Genomic DNA, 20,389 nt, shown 5'->3' with positions numbered 1-20,389 from the left:
CTGAACTCTTTAATTGTCTGCATATTCTCTCTGTGCTTTGTGCTTTCAAGTAGTACCTTAAACAGAAGAAAAGCCAGGTAATGCTGGAGGACAATGCTCCAAAGTACATAAACAGGCTGATGCACAGTGGTTGAAGATTTCCTGCTGACTTTGCAACCCAAAGGAGGATCCAGTGCCCAGGGGAGCATTGGTCTTTCCTCTGAAGCTGTAAGACCCTGCTGCCCTCTGACACATTTTTTTTCCCTCAGGAATTCAGATAAGGAAGGAAAACTTGCTTTCACTTTGGCTCTCTACAAGTAATCACTCATTTCCCTTTGTACAAAATGTTTGCTTCAACCAAGACATAAAGGAGTGTCCTTTCAAATCTATGTCAAGTGAAGTATCATGGAAACCCTTTTTATACATTTTGTTTATTATTGCTGGGGCACGAACACACAAAGTCTCCAAATTAATGTATTGTTCTTTGCATTTCTGCTTCATTAGCAATAGGAACAGATCTGAATGCAAATATAACTAGAGACAGTAATTTCATAAGGCTATTATCCATCAGGGTAAAGAAAAGCTAATTCATCAAGAAATTTTGCTTTTTCTAGAAGCTGAATCTATTTTGTTTCCTTAACCCTTCCCTGACAGGTACAGCAATTTTTTTCCACTATAGATTAAGTTAGCAAATTGGTCAAGGTCCCAAATGCATTTCAGGTCATACAGGCTCCCCTGCCCAGCCCTGCATGGACTCCTGGCTTAGAGGGCAATTTTCTCATGGTGCCAGATCCAACATCATCAGTGCCACCAGCAGTCTCTCTACACACCCATTGGTCAGCATTGACTGCCAAAGCAAAGCACGCCCTGCAGATGGGTTCAGCCAATCTAGAGGTACTGTTTCTGCAGTTTTACTGAGTGCAGATCAGGAGCAGAAGCCACATCACTGAAATTGAGAAGAAAATCAAGGAAACGTCACTGTGAACCCATATCAAGAATTGGCTGGGTTTCCATGTTACTTGAACATAATGTGAAAGCAAAATAAGTGTGTTTCTTTCATGGTATAGTATAAAACTCTCACTCTAGTTGTCCCAAACCTCTGTTCCTTTCACATGTAATTCACAGATAGACAGAACTGCTGCCAAATATAAACCATCATAATTATAAAATCCAACACCTGAATGAGTTTCTGGAGAAAGGCCAGGTCCTTAAGTGTATGAAGGCACTCACTTTGGTATTTGAGTACTTATATTTTTTTCTAGGGATCAAATAAATCTTGGGCTTCAGAATAACTTTTCAGTTTGGCTGTATGCTGCTCTTTTCGGGTACTTTAAACTTTATTCTGTGCCAGAAATACAGAATTCTCTTGACAAAAAAATGAAATAAATAATATTAAAGCATTTGATTGTAATCCAAACTAGCCCTGACATCTTCAGGCCCTATGGCCCAAATCATATTAAGGAAACTAAATAGGTAGTATTAAGATACCGAGGATAGTTATTCTAATTTGAAAATAAGTGGCCACTTCTTTGCTCTTCCTTGATTTCTCACAGAGAAAATCAAGTAGGGGTGGTAAAATATATGCAGGTAGATTGGAGAGTAGTGCACATTTGGGTATGACTCTACTTATGGTACAGTTTGAGCCATGGAATGTCATTTCGGAGACTGTGGAACACTTTCCAAGTGTAGTATTGACATAGTTAATGGAACTTCTGCAAATATTAAAAAGAATGTCAAATTATATGTGCAAAAATAAGCACTTTAATGGAACTGATAAAATGACCATGTTGAAGAAATATTTTTACTAAGTTGCAACAAAATGACATTGTTGAAATGAAATGAGAAAATAAATGCATGCATTAAGCTTTTCACAAAACTTGATGTGTTTCCCTGAAAAGTCTTTCTTCCAGAAAAATGGTCCCTTCTAATGAAAAAAAAACAAATATGCCATGAGATTTTTGCATCACTTCTCCCTTTGGGTTTATAGCTTTCAGATGATTTTTGAAAATTTCACTTGTCTTGTTCTATTAAAGAATTAGTCTTTATTTTGTACTCTAAAAGATAAAGAGAAAATACTTTCTCCTTTCTCATTAAACAAATGTTTAAAATACATTGGGAGGTTTAATTGAAGAAAGAAATCAGGAAGAGGAACTGCATTGTTATGCAGGTTGGGTATGTGCTATGCAGTAATTAGCAAAGTGACACATGACGAATGTCTGCTATGAAAAAGAGAAGTCAAGTGATGAATTCTTGTCAGCTTTATTTGTAGTCCCTTACAGATGAAGGAATTTATTTGCTTTACATAGCCAAAATATCCAGGTTTGCCAATAATCATTTAAATATTCTGTTGCTGAAATCTTCCTAGTGTTGAGTCAATACCAAATTTTCAAGTGAGCCAAACCTGACAGAGACTTGAGCAAGTCTGTCTGGTGATTCCAGACCCAGAGTGCATGAGTCCAAGCTTAATGGAGCTTAAAATTTAAGCATTTTAAATATGCTTAAAATAAGCATATTTACCTGCTACAGTCAGTCCACTGACTCTGGTGTTGTTTTGTACAGTTCAGTGACTCTCATTATTGACCCTAATCCTGTCTTAGCTAGTTTGTAGTGGAACAGTTTTGAGAAAGTGGAAAGAAAACTCATGCTTTTTATTGAAATATTCTATAATGGCTACTGCAATGTCTTTGGCAGGACATCTGTGGAAGTGGAAATGTGTGGTGTGGTGAAGTAGAACCTTAATGACTTCACTAAAGATGTGTTCTTAGCACTGCCCTCATTGCTCCTGGAGCATAGCAAAATTCATGCAATACAACAACCAAGCTTTGAAACTTTTGTGCTGGTAGAAACTGGAAAATAACCTAATTTACCTAAAGCTAGATCTAGGCTTGTGGCCAAAATAAAACAAGTACTGAAGTCTTTGAAAACTTGAAAAGGAGCTAAAATCAACAGCTGGATCTTCAGCTGGTGCAAACAAGAATAGAATGATGAAGGCTGATGGACTGGCTTTGTAGTCTGATGTGATTCCCTTTTTATAGCTGCTTTTTATTCTGAAATGATCTGCTTAAAATGGTTAAACAGCAGACCATTACAGTCAGAAATTCCATCAGCACTCAACTAATGATCAATTCTTGCCTGTAAGTCATTGCTACTTGTCTGTGCAGTCATCTGCCCAGCTTTTAATCACTAAAGCACACTGTGACCTGTGTTTACAAACATTTTGTTCTGCAAAATAGCAAAGATTCTGGTTTTGAGAGCAAGCTAATAAAGTCACTTGTAAACAAGAACAATGAATGCTAAATATTAGTTTCTTAATTACATTACAAATTAAGAATATTTCAAAAGCATAAACCCCAGGCTTTGTGATTATTGTGTTGTTTGTTTTTTTTTTTTCCTGTGCCTGCGCTCATGAAATTTCTAATTCTCTCCCTCTTCTTCAGTGAAGAAATAGCTTAGAGTTTCCTATTTCTTTAAGGAAGCATCAGTGCCAACATCTCAGTACCAAAGAGCTGCAAAATAGTGGACTGGTACATTCATGCAGCAGGAAGAAAAATGTCTATCTTGACATACCTTCTATTTCTAAGTTTTCTGAGGGATAAGGGAGAAGGGAAAAAATCCCTATTCTCATCTGCTTAGTGCGGTATATGAACACCAAGCAATTAATCAGTTCTGGAATTGCTTTCCTCCAGTTATGGCAACTGACTGCCTCAGAAAGACCCAGTAATATTTTAATATAAGTAAGAAAGAGCTGAGAAACTTTGAATAAGCAACCCAGTGTTATACTCCGGTGTTAGTACACAAATTAATTTTAGAAGTGAGTCGGAGTTGATGCCAACAATACATGTGACTTTTCATTGGCATGACCCATCTTTCCAATAATCTTCCTGGATTATTTTTTTCCCTGTAAATTAGGGCAAATATAGGTTATCTGGATTGTCAAATAGAATTACATATTACAGAAAAGTATTTTTCTGCTTCAGAGGCACTTCTACAATTTTTTTAATCAGTATACATACTATTATTCAAAGTTTTAAGGAAAAAAAAAAGTTAAACTTAAAACCCCCCCATTTTTCAACAAAATTCCATCAAACCCAAGCCCTCAGCACTGCAGTGAATGCAGGACTTCCCATCAGTTTAATAAAGAGGCAGGTAATATTCAGAGCTGTGTTAGGGGTTTGGCTGATGTCACTATCTTAGTCTGAAAGTGATAGAGGGACTGTGTCTGGATATCATTCAAGCCTCAGATATGTCTCCTAATTTTGAGGAAAGAAGTAGCACCTCATTTAATTGCCTTGGTGAGCAGTAGCTGGCATGACAGCCAGACCCCATTCAGAGATGGCATAACTTGATTCTCTTCTACATGTTCTTCACGTCAACATCTTTGTAACTGCTCTCAAGGCAGGAGTAAGGGAGCAGACAATTTAAGCAGCCTCCTGCCGCACAGCAGGGAATCGGAACTGCTATGGAAACAAGAGCAGCTTAGCAGAAGGAGAATTTAGTGGGATAGGTTTCTGCAATCTCCTTGACATTTTACAGATGCATGGGGAAAAGAAGTTAAAAACCACTGAAGTGTTACCACATCTTCTTCTGCATTTATCTCTTGACAGCCTAGTTAGGAATGGGTTTGCACACAATAAATTGACCTTGACAGAATGTTCTCGATCTTGTTTTGTGGAGCAGCCCTTATGTGTAAAGCACAATACAGCCCTGGGTCCCACCCCCAGTTATATTACAAGCCATATAAATTCTATCTGACGTTTACTAAATAAAGATTTAAATTATAATTATAATTAATACTTCATCTGTGAGTGTCAGTTTTAAGGAACAACTATTTCTGCCTTTTTTCCACAGATAAATTTGAGAAGCACCAGCTGTCTGGAAAGAAACCTGGTTTTCAGGATGTCTTGAGGATGGTTTTTATCCCATATCCATTTTTGTTGTTGGCTTTTTGTCTTGCGTCTGGAATGGTCACTGCCCTCCGCCCAGCCCGTGCCTGGCTCCAGGAGTATTGCGATGAATGATGGCCAGCCCAGGATCCCTGGAGAGCTGGGGGTGAGGGGAGCCTGGGGCAGCGCCGTGCCTGGAGCCTGCTGTGCCTCGCCTGTGCTCAGCCTCGGCACCAGCCACGGCCAGAGAGCTATCCCGGGGAGCCATCCCCCGCTCAGCCCTGCTGGTCTCTCTGCTGCTGCTTCGGGATTTTCCCTTCAAACTATCATCGAAGAGAGACATGCTCTCCAACTTGTCACCCCTTGTCCACTCAACTCCACAGCTCCTGCTAAGCTGTGGAGGTTCTGCTACATTTTGGTTGTCACCCTGGGCGTGCCTGCCCCTGCTGTTCCAGTCTGTTGCTCCAAGGTTCCTGCTGCAGTCCATTCAGTTTCCCAAGTGGCTCTGAGACTGGCTGCCCGGTGGGTTTGCAAAGGAAAGCCCCTTCTCCTTCTCCCTCTCCCTCTCCCTCTCCCTCTCCCCCACAGGCCTGCCCACCATTTTCTTGTGGAGAGGGGCGGCCGAGCCCGCGCCACAGCTCCCCCTGCAGGCGTGGGGGAATCATCACCCCTGCCCTGCCCGGCCGGGAGCCAGCGGTGCCCCTGCCAGCCCTGCCCAGAACTGCACCAAAGGGAAGGTGCTGCGGCCGGGTGAGGCTGTTCCTGGGTTTGTGGTTCTGTTTGTTGCTGCTGCCGGTGTGGCTGTTAGCCTGGTTATACATATACACACCAGGAAAGAACTGTTATGCCTTAGCCCATATCTTTGCCTGGAAACCCCTTAATTTCAAATTTAATAATTTGGAGGGAAGGGGGTCACATTTTCCATTCCAAGGGAGGTTCCTGCCTTCCTTGGCAGACACCTGTCCTTCAAACCAGGACATACGATTTCCAGAGCAGAGCTGCAGAAGTGCTTGGATAACCTCCAGAGAAACAGTGACTCTCCTGTATGCTGATGTGAAGCACATTTCCAAACTCTGAGATTTGTCACCAGCATTATTCAGGCTACTTTATTTGTGGACTAACTACAATATTATTCACCTCTCTCCAACAGTGCTGCCATCATCCTTTACAATGATGGAAAGTGAAAATCTGCTGTCATGTCTATCACAATGTAAACAGATTTATAAAGAAAATAATGCCAGCTGATGGGAGAGACTCAAATACTTGTTCTTGCACTTATGATGAGTGATTATATTTGGTTTCCTGCCCTTCTTATTTATGCACAATGCTGAAAGAGACCTGTAAAATAGTATGAAGTCCTTGCCATTTTAACTGCCAAGTTCAAAAGACACAGAACACCTAGATTTGATTCCTACGTAGCATTATACACATTCCCTTCCATTAGGATTTATTACAATCAGAACAAAATATCTTGCAGAAAAAAATCATTAAAAAAATTGCAAACTAATTATGGAATCAATATGAGGTACTAAAATATAAATTTTTCACTTGTGTGGGAAATAAAAGTAAGTAGTTTTACTTACTACTGGATCTGAGAAACCTGTCCTAATCTGTACACAGTGTAAGAAAGATGGATAATCCTATATATGAAATTAAGCTGCTGGTAAGTGAGGAGGAAGAAATTAAATATATATATGGCACTTCTGACAGCTAGGGCTCAGTTCAGATGCTTAAAAACAAGAACCTAATACTGTTTAAGTTACCTGATAATAGCCTGGTCATGCTTCATTTTAGGTAATTGCTTTGAGCTATTAAAGTTATGTAAAAGGTTTTCTACACTTGTAAACACCAGGAATCTTAGGGCACGTGAACTTCTGACAAAATTACAAGTATCTGTGATAGCTTATGGAAAGAGGGGAGGATTTGTGCCAAAGATCATTAAATCTGATGTATTTTCATGCTACATATAATCAGATTCTAAAATAATTTGTCACCTTTTTTTACTAATTTTTCATATTTCTGTCTAGATGTTTCTACTGTAATTATAGTGCTCTCAAAACCTATGTAGAAAGTGGAATGATATTGTTTGGCTATATTCCTTGTATCTGTAGAGACAGCTTGAAATGAATTATTTTCAGGCTCCTGCTTCTGAAGAATGAGGTGCACCGTTGGTTCTGAACTTCTGAAATTTTCTACTCACTGATCAGCCAAACACTAACAAATCAAGGGTAGCAGGATGCTGTGACTGAGTGGCTCAGCTCAAAGTTATCGGTGATGGGTGTGGAGAGGGGAGTCACCTTGCCTATGATGTTGAAGACTGCTGAGACTAGCCTGGTGGCACGACCCTGAAGTCAAAACATTCTGAAAATGTGAAAACCAATGTTTCCTGATAGAAACTGGCACTGTTGAGGATGTACAAAATAAAGAAATCAACAAATGGAAGTACTGATAATTTATCTATAGCTGCTGAGCTAGAAGTTCCTGAGCTGGCACAGCCAGCCTACAAACATATGACTGACATTCAATCACTTTTTTTATAGTACAAGTGCAGTCTCACTTATTAACAGTATTTATATGAGTTGTATTGCTTCGATTAGCATGGTGCTAAGCCAGGTCTGTAAGGCTTGATGAGAATCCTAAGACACTGTCATAGGCCCAGCCCCAGAATGTATCTTGGCAGGACACTTCTCTTGGACTGTGGGCAAAGCTTGCTCAGGTTTATTTGTGCCTTGTGTGTGTCAAGTGCACATATGCAAATGGACGGGTTTTCAAGAGAATGAAACAAATCCAAGTTTTCACCTTCTTTTCCCAATCATCCCAAATACTTGCTTTGAGAGACAAATGACTGTGTTTGTTCTTCACTGTGCTTTGTAATAACCATGACAAACAGTAGGGGTGTAACTGTCAAGACTTTTTATTTCTCATTTGCTCATGAATTTTCACCATCAAAATTCACTAGAAAACATGCAAATTATGGAGGGCAAATTCAAAAATTTCACATGAAGTGTGAAAAGCCATGGGTATCTGTAGGAGATAAAACTAAGACTATTTTTTACCTTTGTTAAATATATTAAAACTGTAAAATTCTGTCCACCAAAAGGCACTCAGGGAAGGGCTCAGCTGCAGATTGGGTGGTTGGTGAGAGTTGGTTGAGAGTCAGCTGAACGCCAGTTGAGTGCTGCTCGGTAGCAAGGCAGTGATTGCTTGGGGAGATGCCAGGACCATATGAGCAGGAAGCTGACCGGATGCAGGGATGCCTGAGCAATGATGCTGCAGCTGCAGCAGCCAATAAGTGACTTTCTCAGTAAGGTTTCAGCTAAGTTCTGTTGAGTTTAAAGTACACAAATACCTGGTTTGCTACAATACAACGATCTTCTTCAGATGCATGAGGAGTTCCATGTATCTTTGTTCCCCACTGCTACAGGTTTCAGGGCCCTGACCTGCTTCCTTGTTCCTTCATAAACATTTGAAATAAGATGGAAGTACTGTCTTAGGTAAGGACTGTGCTTAAAAATTTGTGAGCTATATTGCAGAAGTAATTCCCTGAGTCGTCTCTCTTTTTTCCTGCATAGAAAAAATGAGTCCTGGTCTAAAAGGGTATTAAAAGTAACTACAGTTAAATATATTCTTCCGTTCTCAGGTATAATCACCTGGTGGCTATTGCAGAAGGAAGGAAACAAGACCTTCTGGCTATAGCCTTTATAAATTATCCCTTACATTTGCTTAGTCACCTAGTGAGGCAGGTAAACCAAGTACACTTTTATATATTGCTTCTGGCCATTAGTGGGGTAGACAGCAATGGCTTTATTAGTATGATTTTGAGTCCTTCTGCTTATTAACTTTTCTCAGCTTTTCTACAGCATAAGCAATACTCTCTGCTTGAGTTTTATGGGATCAAGCCCCAAGAACAGCTGTGTTTAAAGTATTATTTAAGTCTGAGCTGAATCACTAAGAGTAAATTGTCACGGAGAAGCTGCTACTTAGCAAGCTTATAAGACACTATGGCTTTAAATATTAAGAACATAAAGACAGAAGAAACATAAATAGGAGTTGCCAACAGATCCTGAAAAACTTGACAATGTCTTCCTTTTCCACTTGATGAACCAGTATTTACTCTCTTTCCCATCAGTACAGAATGAATAATTGAGGGCAGCAGAAAATCCTTACCTGCCTGCCATGAATTTCAGATTCATAGTTTATAGTACAGAACAAGCTAAGGGAAGCTGTTCTGAGCTGTGTTGTAGTGGGACCTCTGGATGTAAACCCTGTGCCTAGTCAATCAACTTCTTATGCGTCATACACCTGTACTACTGAGGCTAGAATTAACAAGGCTTCTTTGTTCACAGTGTAACCTTCATGCCCTCTCATAGACAAAGAAATGAGCAAACCAAGAAGAACAGTGAGATGGCAGGCCCATGTGAGATTTAGATTTCTTCTCTCTCAATGCACACACTCTAGCAGAGAGTGGCATGGCATGACATGTTCCCTATCTCTGTGCTCACTTTTCTTCACAGTATCTCTATAGGGTCTCCCAGTGACTATTGTCTTACTGTTAGTTAGATTTTCTTCTATAAATTTATATGCCTCCTGCATAATTGGACATTTTCAGTGGTGTTTTTCTGTGCAAAAGGAGAGTTCTGAAGAGTTATTGTGGTGTATTCTTGATTGAAATATAAGCTTATAACCTGCTGGTATTAAAGCAAGAACACAAGTAAACTAGTGATATTATGAACATATAAAAACTTTGCTGTGCCGAGACTGTAATTTTCATTTTATTTTTCATGTGATGTGTATCATATTTAAAATTTAACAGAGCTCTGAATATGAAAGTGCAGGATGAGATTTTCATGCGTGGCACAGGATGAAAGAATTCACAGGTGTTTTGCTCAGTATGCTGAAGAGCAGGTTTGCCATGAATCTCAAATAAAGAGAAGGTTTTCAGTTTTTCTGCTTCATGAACAAACCAGAACCCTGTTTCGTTAAGCAAACTACCAATATCCTAACTTTAGCCATTCAAAAGAGTTTGAGAGTTAATCAAATTAGGCAAATAGCAAGCACTAAAAGCAGCAGTAGTCAGTCAGGAAAATGCTGTAATCCTTTATAGAAATATAGTGACCAATAAAAGCTGATTCATCTCAACATTATGAGTGGGAGACTAATGCACACAGAATGAATCATCCCTTGCAAACTTCTGTTATGAAGAACTTAGAAGTTCAGATTTTACACAGCTTGTGTTAAGGGGAAAAGAAAACACTTTCTTTTTTACAAAGCTGGTTCTGGCCCATCACTCTCTCATGTAAAGAAGTGAAAGTCTGCCTCACCAGGGTCATCACCCTGAGCCCACAGACTGCAGTCTGACCTAAGAGTGTCTGCAAATGCAAAAGGCAGTGATAGCTATCTCACTCCAAATTATTGGCCAGGTACTAGGATCAGATCCTAAGTTAAAACCCTGGGCAATCTGTAGAGAGAAACTTGATATAATGGTATTACCTAATATTTGTAATCATTCTGGGAAGTTATGTGATTAAAACAGAAATGAAAAGTGATTCCATGGCATCTTCATAGCATATTGAAGTGGGTTGAGTTTTTATTCCTCACCCACACAAGCTTATCCGTAGTAGATTAATCTCATTTTGTTGCTTTCTGAAAAAATTTTTACATTCAAATTTCCTTTATATTTATGCAGCTAGAACTGCACTCCTTATTTGAAGTTAATTTCATTTACTGTTTGCTGTTTTGCAATTAGTAAGAAACAAAACATGGATTTGTGATGCTCACTCATATGGCTGCTTGCTTCAACTTGGTGTTTGGTCACATCTGGTTACACTGTATGGACTTTAGGATAGTTTTCATGAAATGTGGTAATTCTGTTGGAAAGTAAGTATTTAAATAAGAGGCTGAAAACCTGTTTAACAAATTGATATCCGAATCATATAGACTTTATACTGCATATTCACTCTGTCTTTTGACTAATCATACATGGACTTATTCAGTTTGTCTTGCTTCATTGTGGACTAGTAATGTACCGATATGTACTCAAGAACCAGTTCATTCAATTTGCAACTGTTGGAAGATCAATTTTGCTGAGTAAAATTGCTGATCAATTTGATTGCAAGGTTGCAGAGACAATGGCTGTATGTTGGGTGGTTACATCAATGATAGACCAAGTCACTGTGTCACTTGTGTGCCTAAAGCAACATGAATGCAACAAAGTTATGCACACCTCAGACAGAATGCCTCTCCAAGAAATGACAACTGTTAGACTTAGTGTGAATCTTCCATCTTTAGGGCATCTTTGTGTGGCATTGCTGTGTCAAAGACATTTATTTTAATGTGAAAGCTCCCTGTTTGTTTCTGGTGTGGTTAAATATGTTAAGTGAGACGAGCTCACCAAGATTAGAAAGCAGAAGTTTTCTTTGCAGTGATTTGTGGCAGTGAAAAATGAACCTTTTCCTGACCAAACTCTCAGATAAGTCTAAAACATAAAATTCAGACTTCTGACCCTTCCTCAGAAAATGTCTCCATCATTGAAAAGTAGAAATAAAATGTCAGTTTTCATGTATTTTTATTATTGACCTTACAGAAAGGGATTGAGAAGTGACAGAAGCAGAGAAGACAAAGAATGATGTTCCTTTCTTAACTGAAAGGCAAGTGTCATTGTAGAATTAATGTACACAGCTCCCACCCTAGCACCTGTGGTTGACGCATGTGTGAGGTGTAGTGGCAAAAATTTGGGATATGAGCTGTAGTGCTTTAATGGAAATGCTGTGGGGTATTTGTCAACCCAACTTGCCCTTAGAGAGGCTGCAAACATCCATGGTCTGTAGAGACAGACCTGCAGAGAGAGAGAGACTGGACTTGACAAGTTGCCTATGGGAATGGTGGCTTTATAAATGATCTCTGCCATGGAGCCCATAGCAGAAGGTATACTGGCAATACCTTCTACAAGTTGACATCAGCTGCCAGAAATTTGAATCTGAATTAAAAGATAAAGGCAGCTAACAAGACAGAAAACACAGATCATCTTTTCAGAACTCTGAAGATGTACAAAGATTCATGGCTTGCAGGTGAATGAACTTTTAAGGATACCTTTATTTATAGGCAGATATTGATCTTAGAGGGAGAACAAGATATTAGGGTAAAAAACTGGTAATAAATGACTATTCCTAGTCCTTGTACCTATGCTAATGGTCAAGCAATGTCCTCATTGCTGTTCAAAGGATAAAATAAAGGAAAGAAAAAAGGCAGTTCTTTCTCCATTGTGCTGATTTGGGCGGGGGTAGAGTTAATTTTCTTCACAGTGGCTAGTATTGGGCTTGGTTGCTGGCTGGGGTTAAACTATTATATCCAGCTCTCACACCCAGCTTTAAAACACAAGAAGCCAAAGAAAACAATGCGAGGGAAGCAATGGACTTTTCTTATGCTATCTGGTACCATTGCAGTCACTGACTGGGAACAGAGCAAAGTCCAAAATCATCCGCTGAGATGGATAGCAATGGTCAGCCTCTGCTCCTCTTTGCCCTTATCCCCCTGCCCTGCACTGGACATAGGTTTTGAACACCAGTAAAAGATGCAAAGACCTCCAGGTTGCAAAGGAAATAGAAGAGGGAAGGAAGCCACACTCCAATCCTTCTCTTTCCTAAAGCTGCCAGGGAGTCCACACAGCCCCTATAGCCTTTCTTCATCTGGGAGATGCTTCATTCCATTAATCACCTTCATGACTTTTCACTGGCCTCCCTCCAGTGAAGATGCAGCACTTCAGGTGTGGTCTCATAATTGCTGAGCAGGGGGAAAGGATTCCTTCCCTCAGCCTGCCTGGCAACACTCCTCCTAATGCAGTACAGGCTGCCCTTAGCCTTCTTTGCCGGAAGGACATGCTGCTGGCTCGTATTAAATATGCTGTCAACCAAGAACCGCAAGTCCTTTCCACAAAACTCCTTTGCATCCAGCTGCTCCCAGAATGGGCCACCACCTGGAGGTGTTCCTGCCTGGGTGCACTGTGTCTTGCAGAACTTTGCCAGATTCCGGTCAGCCGGTTTATCCATCCTGTCCATGTCTCTTGGAATGGAAGCACAGGCCTCTGGTGTGTCAGCCAGGCCTCCCATTTCTGTGTCACCAGCAAACTCACTGAAGTCCTGCCCTACCCCACAATCCAGAAATGGCAGAAGGAGATGAGAAGAATTCTGCCAAGGATGGGCAAAAAGATTACTTTCTTTATGTAGAGTGAGGCAGGAGAGGTGTTCAGCAGCCCTCCAAAGACATTGGTGTCATACACAGAGGTTTTGTTGGTTTTCATACAACAAAAGGTTTCCCTTTCCCTCAGTGTTACTGAGAGATGTTGTTCGCACACTAAGCAACAACTGCAGAGTTACATGAACAGCCCTGCATGTCATTTCATACAATAAGTAACTCTGTTCATGTCACCTATGGGCAGTGGGCTTTGGCTCCAGAGGGTCTGGCTTTCTGCCCCAAAAGTGAAAGATCACAGAACCTTTGTGTCCAGGACACCAAGGTCTACTCACCTGGCTTCTGGCCAGAATTACAAAGCCCCGTGAAGAAAACTGCCACTCTGCCCCTCAATACCAGGCAAGCATTGTGTGAAGGCACCCCTTAATGTGACCCTTGGGAGTCTGGCATCAGCCTTCCCATCCCTGTGGGTACAGCCACAGAGGTTACAGAGATTTTTGTCCCTCTATGTCCTACTGAAGGATCAACACAAAGCTGCCCTTTTCTACCTGGTGCTTCCTCCACTGAGGATGCCAAAGGAACCAGAAGGAACCAAAAACCCATTCCATCTTTCTTTGTGTCTTCAGCCGACAACATCAATTCAGAGCTAAGCACTTTCTGAAAAGCATGCTGGAAAACTGTTCTTACCAGTAAGAGGTTTGCGATCAAGGGACAAAATTGTTGTATTTGGATAGAAAATCCAAGTTTAAGAATTATTTATTTCCGTCCCATTCCTTTTCAGTAAATTCCACTTTGAAACTTACTGTTCAGAGTTCAGAGTGCCACCAGCTTAGTGCTATTTGTGTCCCCCTTTCTCTTCTTCCTGTCTTTGCCTGCTCGGTTTCTTTCACAGTGTCTGTCTCTACCTGTGGCAGCTCCCAGACAAAGACCCTCCCTTGTTTTTTACTCCAACTCATGTACTAAATAAACCGTGATTAAGTTATGAAGGCTGGTTGTCAAACATCATTGTAAGATCTTGCTCCACTTGGGCTTCAGCCCTAGAAGAGCTTTGCCTTAAAGGGCAGGGACATTTTTCCTTGCTGGAAACTGGAATTCTAGACCATTGCTGTGTGTGCCATGGATCCCAGAGGGGAATTACTGAGGCTCCCAGGCTGCTGGTTCTGCTGCGCCTCACAAGGGAGATGTGCTGGTGCAGGAGCAGGTGACAAGGTCCTGAAGCTGTGTGGGTCCCCAGAGCAGGCAGCAAAGGCCTCTTTGCTGGACATTTTTTAACACATTCCCAGCTCAAAGCAGTGGGAAGAAGAAAACGGAAGTGAGGAGCTGACAGAATCATGGAATGCTTGTGGCTGGAAGGGATCCTGCCCAAGTGTCACCATCCCATTGGAGACAGATGCCTCTTCCTCAATGAAGGTGCAGATGAGACCATCTGAGGAAAACATAGAGATTTTTTTTAACATGGATTTCATTTAACAAGAAAGGGGCGTTAAGAGAGATAGGAAGAAATTGGAAAGAGGCCTCAGACAGAAAGATAGAGAAAGAGAGAGCAGAAGAGAATCAATAGGAATGTGATCTTTAAGGCCCTTCCCTTCATCCTGTGATTCTGGAAGATGTGTGGATGTGTCTTTTAATTTGACATTACTACTACTACTACAATTTTATCATGTTCTTATCCTTTTTATTATTATTTTTTACTGCTACTACTTCTTCACCGTAGTCATTCTTCTACTACAACCACTACTATTTCTTCTACTTCTTTATCTTCTTAGTCATAGTCTCTTATTATTTTTCTTAATGTTATTATTATTTACTTATACTATTTCTTCTTATTCCTATTCCTATTCCTATTGCTATTCCTATTCCTATTGCTATTCCTATTCCTATTGCTATTGCTATTCCTATTCTTATTCTTACTCTTATTCTTCTTATTCCTATTCCTATTCTTATTTTCCTATTCTCTTTATAATTCTTTCCTTGTATTTCCAGGCACAGGCAGCCTGTGTGGCTCTCTCAGGACGCTGGGCAGGCTCCAAGCCATCCACTCTCTGCAGGGCCGGTGCTGGCAGCGGGCGCTAATCCTCGGGCTGTGGCACCAGGCAAGGCCAACAGCAGCAGAAGAGGCTGCGCAGCGCCCACCTGATGCGGGGCAGATGCTTCTTGTGGGGAGCCTTGGCTTGCAGCTGGGGAGTCTTGGCTTGCAGCTGGGGAGCCGAGGGGCTGGAGCAGCCGTGTGGGGCAGGGACTGCACTGTGGGGAGCCCTGGCCCAGAACGGCACCCAGGGGCACCGCTCAAATGCCCGACGCTCAACCCAGGCCTGCCGAGGGACAGAAACTGGGAGCTCATCCTCTGCAAAGCCTCCTCTTTGCTCCCTGTCCTCCTGTTCAGACAGCTCGAGGACACTCACTTCGTCCCAGTCATCCTCCTCCTGCAGCAGGGGCTTGACCCCAGCGCTCTGGACATTCACATGTTCCCAATGGTCCCAAGCGAGCTCGTTGTCACTATCATCTTCCCAGCTGGACTGGACGGACGGTCTGTTACCACTCCCTCTGGAGAGCTCTTGGCCAACAGAGTCTTCCTCTTGAAAAAGCTCTTGGCCAACAGATTCTTCCCAGTCAGATGGTTCTTCGTAGCCTTCAGCTTCTCTGAGGGAATGCAGATCTACCTCGTTGTGTTCTTCCCAGTCAGAAAGCTGTTGGTCTTCCAGCCAGCTGGGCAAGGGGGTGGGTGGCTGGGACATGGGGTTGGCCTTGTCCTCCTCCATCTCACACGTCCCCTGTCACAGAGGGATCTCGGGAGCTGCTTTGTCCTGAGAGATCTCCTCTACTGGGACTGGACAGCCCAGGGTTCTCCTCCTGTAATTCTTTGGTAGGGCGGGGCTCTGCCATGTCACAAGGGTCTCTGGGCATCCCAAGGTTCTGTATCACCAAGGGCCCTCACACAACGTGCTTGTGCCACGCAAACCCCAGCCCCCCCTCAACAGCCAAACCCACTGGAAATGGCATGAAGCAGCCCCAAGCTTTGGGCACTTGTAGCCCCTGATGTGCCCAGAGCCCTGTGAGTCTGTGGTCCCACACCACAGCCCGAGCCCCACACTGCAGAGCCCTGGCTGTGGAGGGTGGGCTACTGGGGCCACGAGCAATTGGCCAGATGGATGCAGCCAGGCAGCTGTGGGCAGTGGCTCCATGTCCAGCTGCAGGCTGGGGACCAGGGCTGTCCCTCAGGGTCTCCTCAATGCTGGGAGCAGAAGCGGGTGTGGGTGAGCAGCTGGGAGCACAGCACTGGAGTTGCACTGCCTGTGAGCAATGACAACACAGCAGCTTCATCCTGCACATGCAGCATCTCTTGGGATATGTGGGCTGTCTCTTCTGCCTCTGCTGGTGACAGGAGATCACCTGGGCATAGAGGATCTCTGAGGTGTCACCAAGACATCCAGAAGTGCCTCATGTTTCACTTATCTAATGTCCTTGCCACAGCCAGAGCTGGCTGTGAGTCTGGATGGAAGAAAGAAACGCCCACTGAATGAAGCAAAATATTCTGGTACTGAGTGGGAAAGCTACATGGAGGCTGGAACTCACTATGGACTGAATTGTGCAGGCCAGGAAAGAGAGATGGAAGATTTCAGTCCTCTTAACTGATACTAAAGCTACCCAAAGAGATAAAAGCACGTTGGCAAAATGCGAGATGATGTAATTGATGACACAAAGGAAGGAGAGACAAGAAGCAGCATTTAGGTGCATAATTTGTGGTGCTCAAGTCCCAAAAGTGAGCTGCAGCTGGCTTGGTACCACTGCCAAACACTGAGTTAAACACCAAAATGCAGCTGTCTCACTGAGATGCCTTGGTGTGTGTATTTGTCCTAGTTTAGGGCAAATTAGGGAGGAAAACTCCAAATGGGGATTTCCCCAGGGAAATGCCCCCTCTTCACCAACTGGTCCGGGAAAGGGAAAAAAGAAAAAAATTCTTTGGAGAGAAGTGGAAAAAGCTGTTTATTTAACAGAAATTGAATAATATTAAATAATAAAACCTCTCGCTGTTCGATGGGATGGCAAGTCTAGGAAGAAAAGTCTTTTACATGTGGTGTAGCTCGGCTCACTCAGGTTCTTATCAGTCCCTCCGGCGCTGGAAAGTGCCAAGGCCCAGGCCCCGGTGGGCCACAGGACTGAGCTCCTGGGGTTTGGCTAGGTGTTCAGTCCAGAGCAAGCTTGCACAGATCCAAGAGAAAAAAGGAGGAAAAAAAAAAACAAAGGTCCAGGGAACTCCTCTGCCTCAGCTAGCTAAAACTAACTAAAAGTCAGAGAGAAGTTCTGTCCCGCTGTCTGTCCGTGCTGCAGACACCACAGTCCAGGAGCAGGATGTGGGGGAGTGATGTTTTTCCTTAACACACTGCGCGCTTCTTCCTTCTCCTTCTCTTGCTCTCAAAGCCAGTCTTAAAAGTGCAGGACTTAATATATAACATAAACCAGACGATTGGGGATACCAGTATCATAAAGTCACCCCAGGACAGTGTGTTACATCCTGCACATGCTTGTCTTTCTCCACTGCACAATGGAGAAGTGAGAAGCACGCACTGGTTTCAAGACTGGTGTTTTGTTGACTACATAGCCTTACAGAAAGCTCCAAAAAAATTGCAGACAAATTTACTTTCCCTGTGTGTAATAGGTCACTATGGTAACTTGTTTCTGACTTACTGCAGTAGTCCTCTGTTGGAGGAAAGTCAACAAGCTCACATTTATTTCTAGTGATCAATGTAAAAAACCTTGTTGAGACTGAGTCTGTCTGATGCATTAGCAACTTTTTACCAATCCAAAACCTATGGATTTGTGCATCTCCAGCTCTTCAGGTAAAGAAAATTGCAAACAACAGAAGGCATTTTTTGCTTTATCTATCATTCAGGTCTAACAGGTGTTTTCCTTCATGACTGTGCACCAGTGGGCTGCATTTGGCTACCTACAGCAACTATGTGCTGCTGCACTTGTGAATGTGAGTTTCAGGAAAACCAAACAAGGTATAGGGGACTATTTGAACTATCTTTCCTTGGACAGTTAGTAAGATGAATACATAGAAACAGGAAAACTGTAAAAGTGTATGTAATTTTGTATCAGATATCAAACTAATAATTCAGGTCTGGGACTTTGCTCAGCTTGATGCTTCAAAAACCAGTTTAGTTGGGTTGTACACTTAAAGCTCAATAACACACAACATGCAGCAAGATTGGGTGGGTGGAAAAATAGAATTCTTTCCAGAATTTTATTAAATCTGGGTTTTTTAGATATAAAGAAGCCTGCTGAAGGCCTACTGTCTTTTTGCCTAACAAGATATTCTTTAAAATTGGTATGACTGTCACATGCAACATTATTTTGATAATGAAAATCAAAGCAGTAATTAGCTTTTTGTAAGGTTATAAGCACATCTAATTATGAAACTCCTTGTGAATTGAAGACTCAACCTTTCCATGTATTAAAAGGTAATTTCTGTGCTGTCAGTTTCCTCCATGGGAAGTTATTTTAGATATGAAACAAAGGTTTTAATTTTGAATTATTTTTTCATGAACCTTGCACACCAGGACTGCATGTAGAATATAAGCCTCTACTAACTCGCTTCTCTTTAACATTCTTAATAGGAACACTCAGTTGCAGGCAAGATTTAATTTAGAACTAGTTGCTTTACAAAACCAGAGATACATAGTGTAGATGAAAATAAATAGGGTCCTTTGTCACTGACAATTTAAATTAGCCTGTTAATCCTATTGTGACTAGAGTGGAATAGTCTGCATAGTGTAATAGAAACTTAAAAAAACAGGTTACTCTTTTATAAAATCAATTATTTTACTATCAGAGATATCCATCTGTAACTGTAATGGAAGGTTCTGATACAAACTTGAATTTCAGTAAAAATCATCAGTAGATACATATTCACTACTACAGTAATGCTTAATATTTTTTAAACAATTTAACAATAATTAAAATAAAACTTATCCCCTTAAAGCTCAGTTTAAGCATCCAGTTAAGTGTTTTTAGAGTTTCACTATTTGAGAAAGTAACCTGAGAGCAGATTGTATGCTATGGGTTCAGAATCTGACAGTGGAGAATGAGAGCAGCAAAATTGAGTCATATTCCCTGATTAAACCGGGAGATTTAAAAATTGCTTTAGAATAGCTCATCTCACCTCAGAGGTGAGATGATTATATTATTCAAATATAATTCTGACCCCATTACAGGCAAAGGGATCTAGCTCATTTAAGTGGGAGAAGCATTAGGGCCTGCCTGTGCTCTCTTTAACTGTGAAATAAGAAGTTCTTGAGCTGCACTAAATGTTGAAGTTGCCTAGTTTAAGAGCTGCCTTTTACCCAAGGCAAATGTAAAAGGGGATATTCAAGTGCTCTGTGGAACCAGGTAACAGAAATGATAAGAAAGCTGTCACAACCATTGGTTTGCATGTTGGGAAGGCTGAGAACAAGATGAATCATTTGGTAGTGGAGAAGGGCAAGACAAATGCAGGCATGTAAGAACTGATTGCTGAAACTGTGATTGCCTTCCATCTGTGACAGAAAGAGGAAAGGGTCCCTGACTATGAGGAAAATGGTAGCAAAAAGGCACTGCATGCATTAACAGCCTCATTAGCAGTCTGATCTGAGAAAGAGATAAAAAGTAATTTTTGTGGGAGACTGGGAGCAAAAAGCTTGTCCTCTGATTGCTGCTGTGGCCAGAGAAAATGGGTCCCAGCATTTTTTTTTAATTTTTTTTTTTTTTTTTTCAACTAAGTATCTTTGATCACATCAACAATGCATAAATCCCTTTCTTCCTTGTGGGCAGAGCTCCCCACTGAGCCTCAGCCTTTTAACTAAGGTCAGAAAGGACACAGAACAGTTAACAAGATGGGTTTTTCTGAAATTGTACTGTTATGGGAGCCAAGGTAACAGTTCTGATACCCAATGTTTTTAAGATAATACACTTTCATTTATCAACCTATCCTTTGCCTTATTATCTTTCTATGCAGTGTATTAGTGAGTTTTCCTGGAGGACTTGTTTTAATGTGTTTGCATACAAATCAACGAGCTTGTTGCATCTGTCTGGAACAGCCACAGCAAGGTCTGCTTTGGTTTGTTACAGAGTAAAATCTCATGGGTTCATGTCTGACAAAAACCCAGTCATTTTCTTAGAGTTACCTACTGCTTTTCCCAGGAAAAATGGGAGGGTCCTGGCTTCCTCCACTGCCATTCTCACCTGCTCCTATTTGACATGTCATGCACTGGAAGGTATCTCATTTGGCAATGTAATCGAACTGGAGATTCATAAATCCATATCTATTTTTAAACTGTATTTAAGTTGGTAGTGGAATGGTA

General features: G+C 41.6%; 1 protein-coding gene across 1 annotated transcript; it reads right to left on the bottom strand.

Annotated features, from left to right (window-relative positions):
* Positions 1 to 6,878: 6,878 nt before the first annotated feature.
* On the bottom strand, positions 6,879 to 20,024 carry LOC147653986 (uncharacterized). Its single transcript, XM_086880034.1, has 2 exons — positions 14,961 to 20,024; positions 6,879 to 14,896 (listed from the first exon to the last, which is right to left on the bottom strand). Exon 1 carries the CDS (start codon positions 15,806 to 15,808, stop codon positions 15,119 to 15,121), a length of 690 nt encoding a protein of 229 aa, XP_086736160.1. The 5' UTR covers positions 15,809 to 20,024; the 3' UTR covers positions 6,879 to 14,896; positions 14,961 to 15,118.
* Between the last annotated feature and the right edge of the window lie 365 nt (positions 20,025 to 20,389).

The sequence above is a fragment of the Cyanistes caeruleus genome, chromosome 3 (genome assembly GCF_971803275.1).
Source record: "Cyanistes caeruleus chromosome 3, bCyaCae1.hap1.1, whole genome shotgun sequence".
Taxonomy (NCBI): Eukaryota; Metazoa; Chordata; class Aves; order Passeriformes; family Paridae; genus Cyanistes; species Cyanistes caeruleus.
Note: the sequence above shows the minus strand (reverse complement) of the source record. Positions and strands in the feature narration are given on the sequence as shown.

Coding starts and splice junctions, on each gene's coding strand:
- LOC147653986 (XM_086880034.1), bottom strand. CDS start 15,808: ATGGAGGAGGACAAGGCCAACCCCATGTCCCAGCCACCCACCCCCTTG.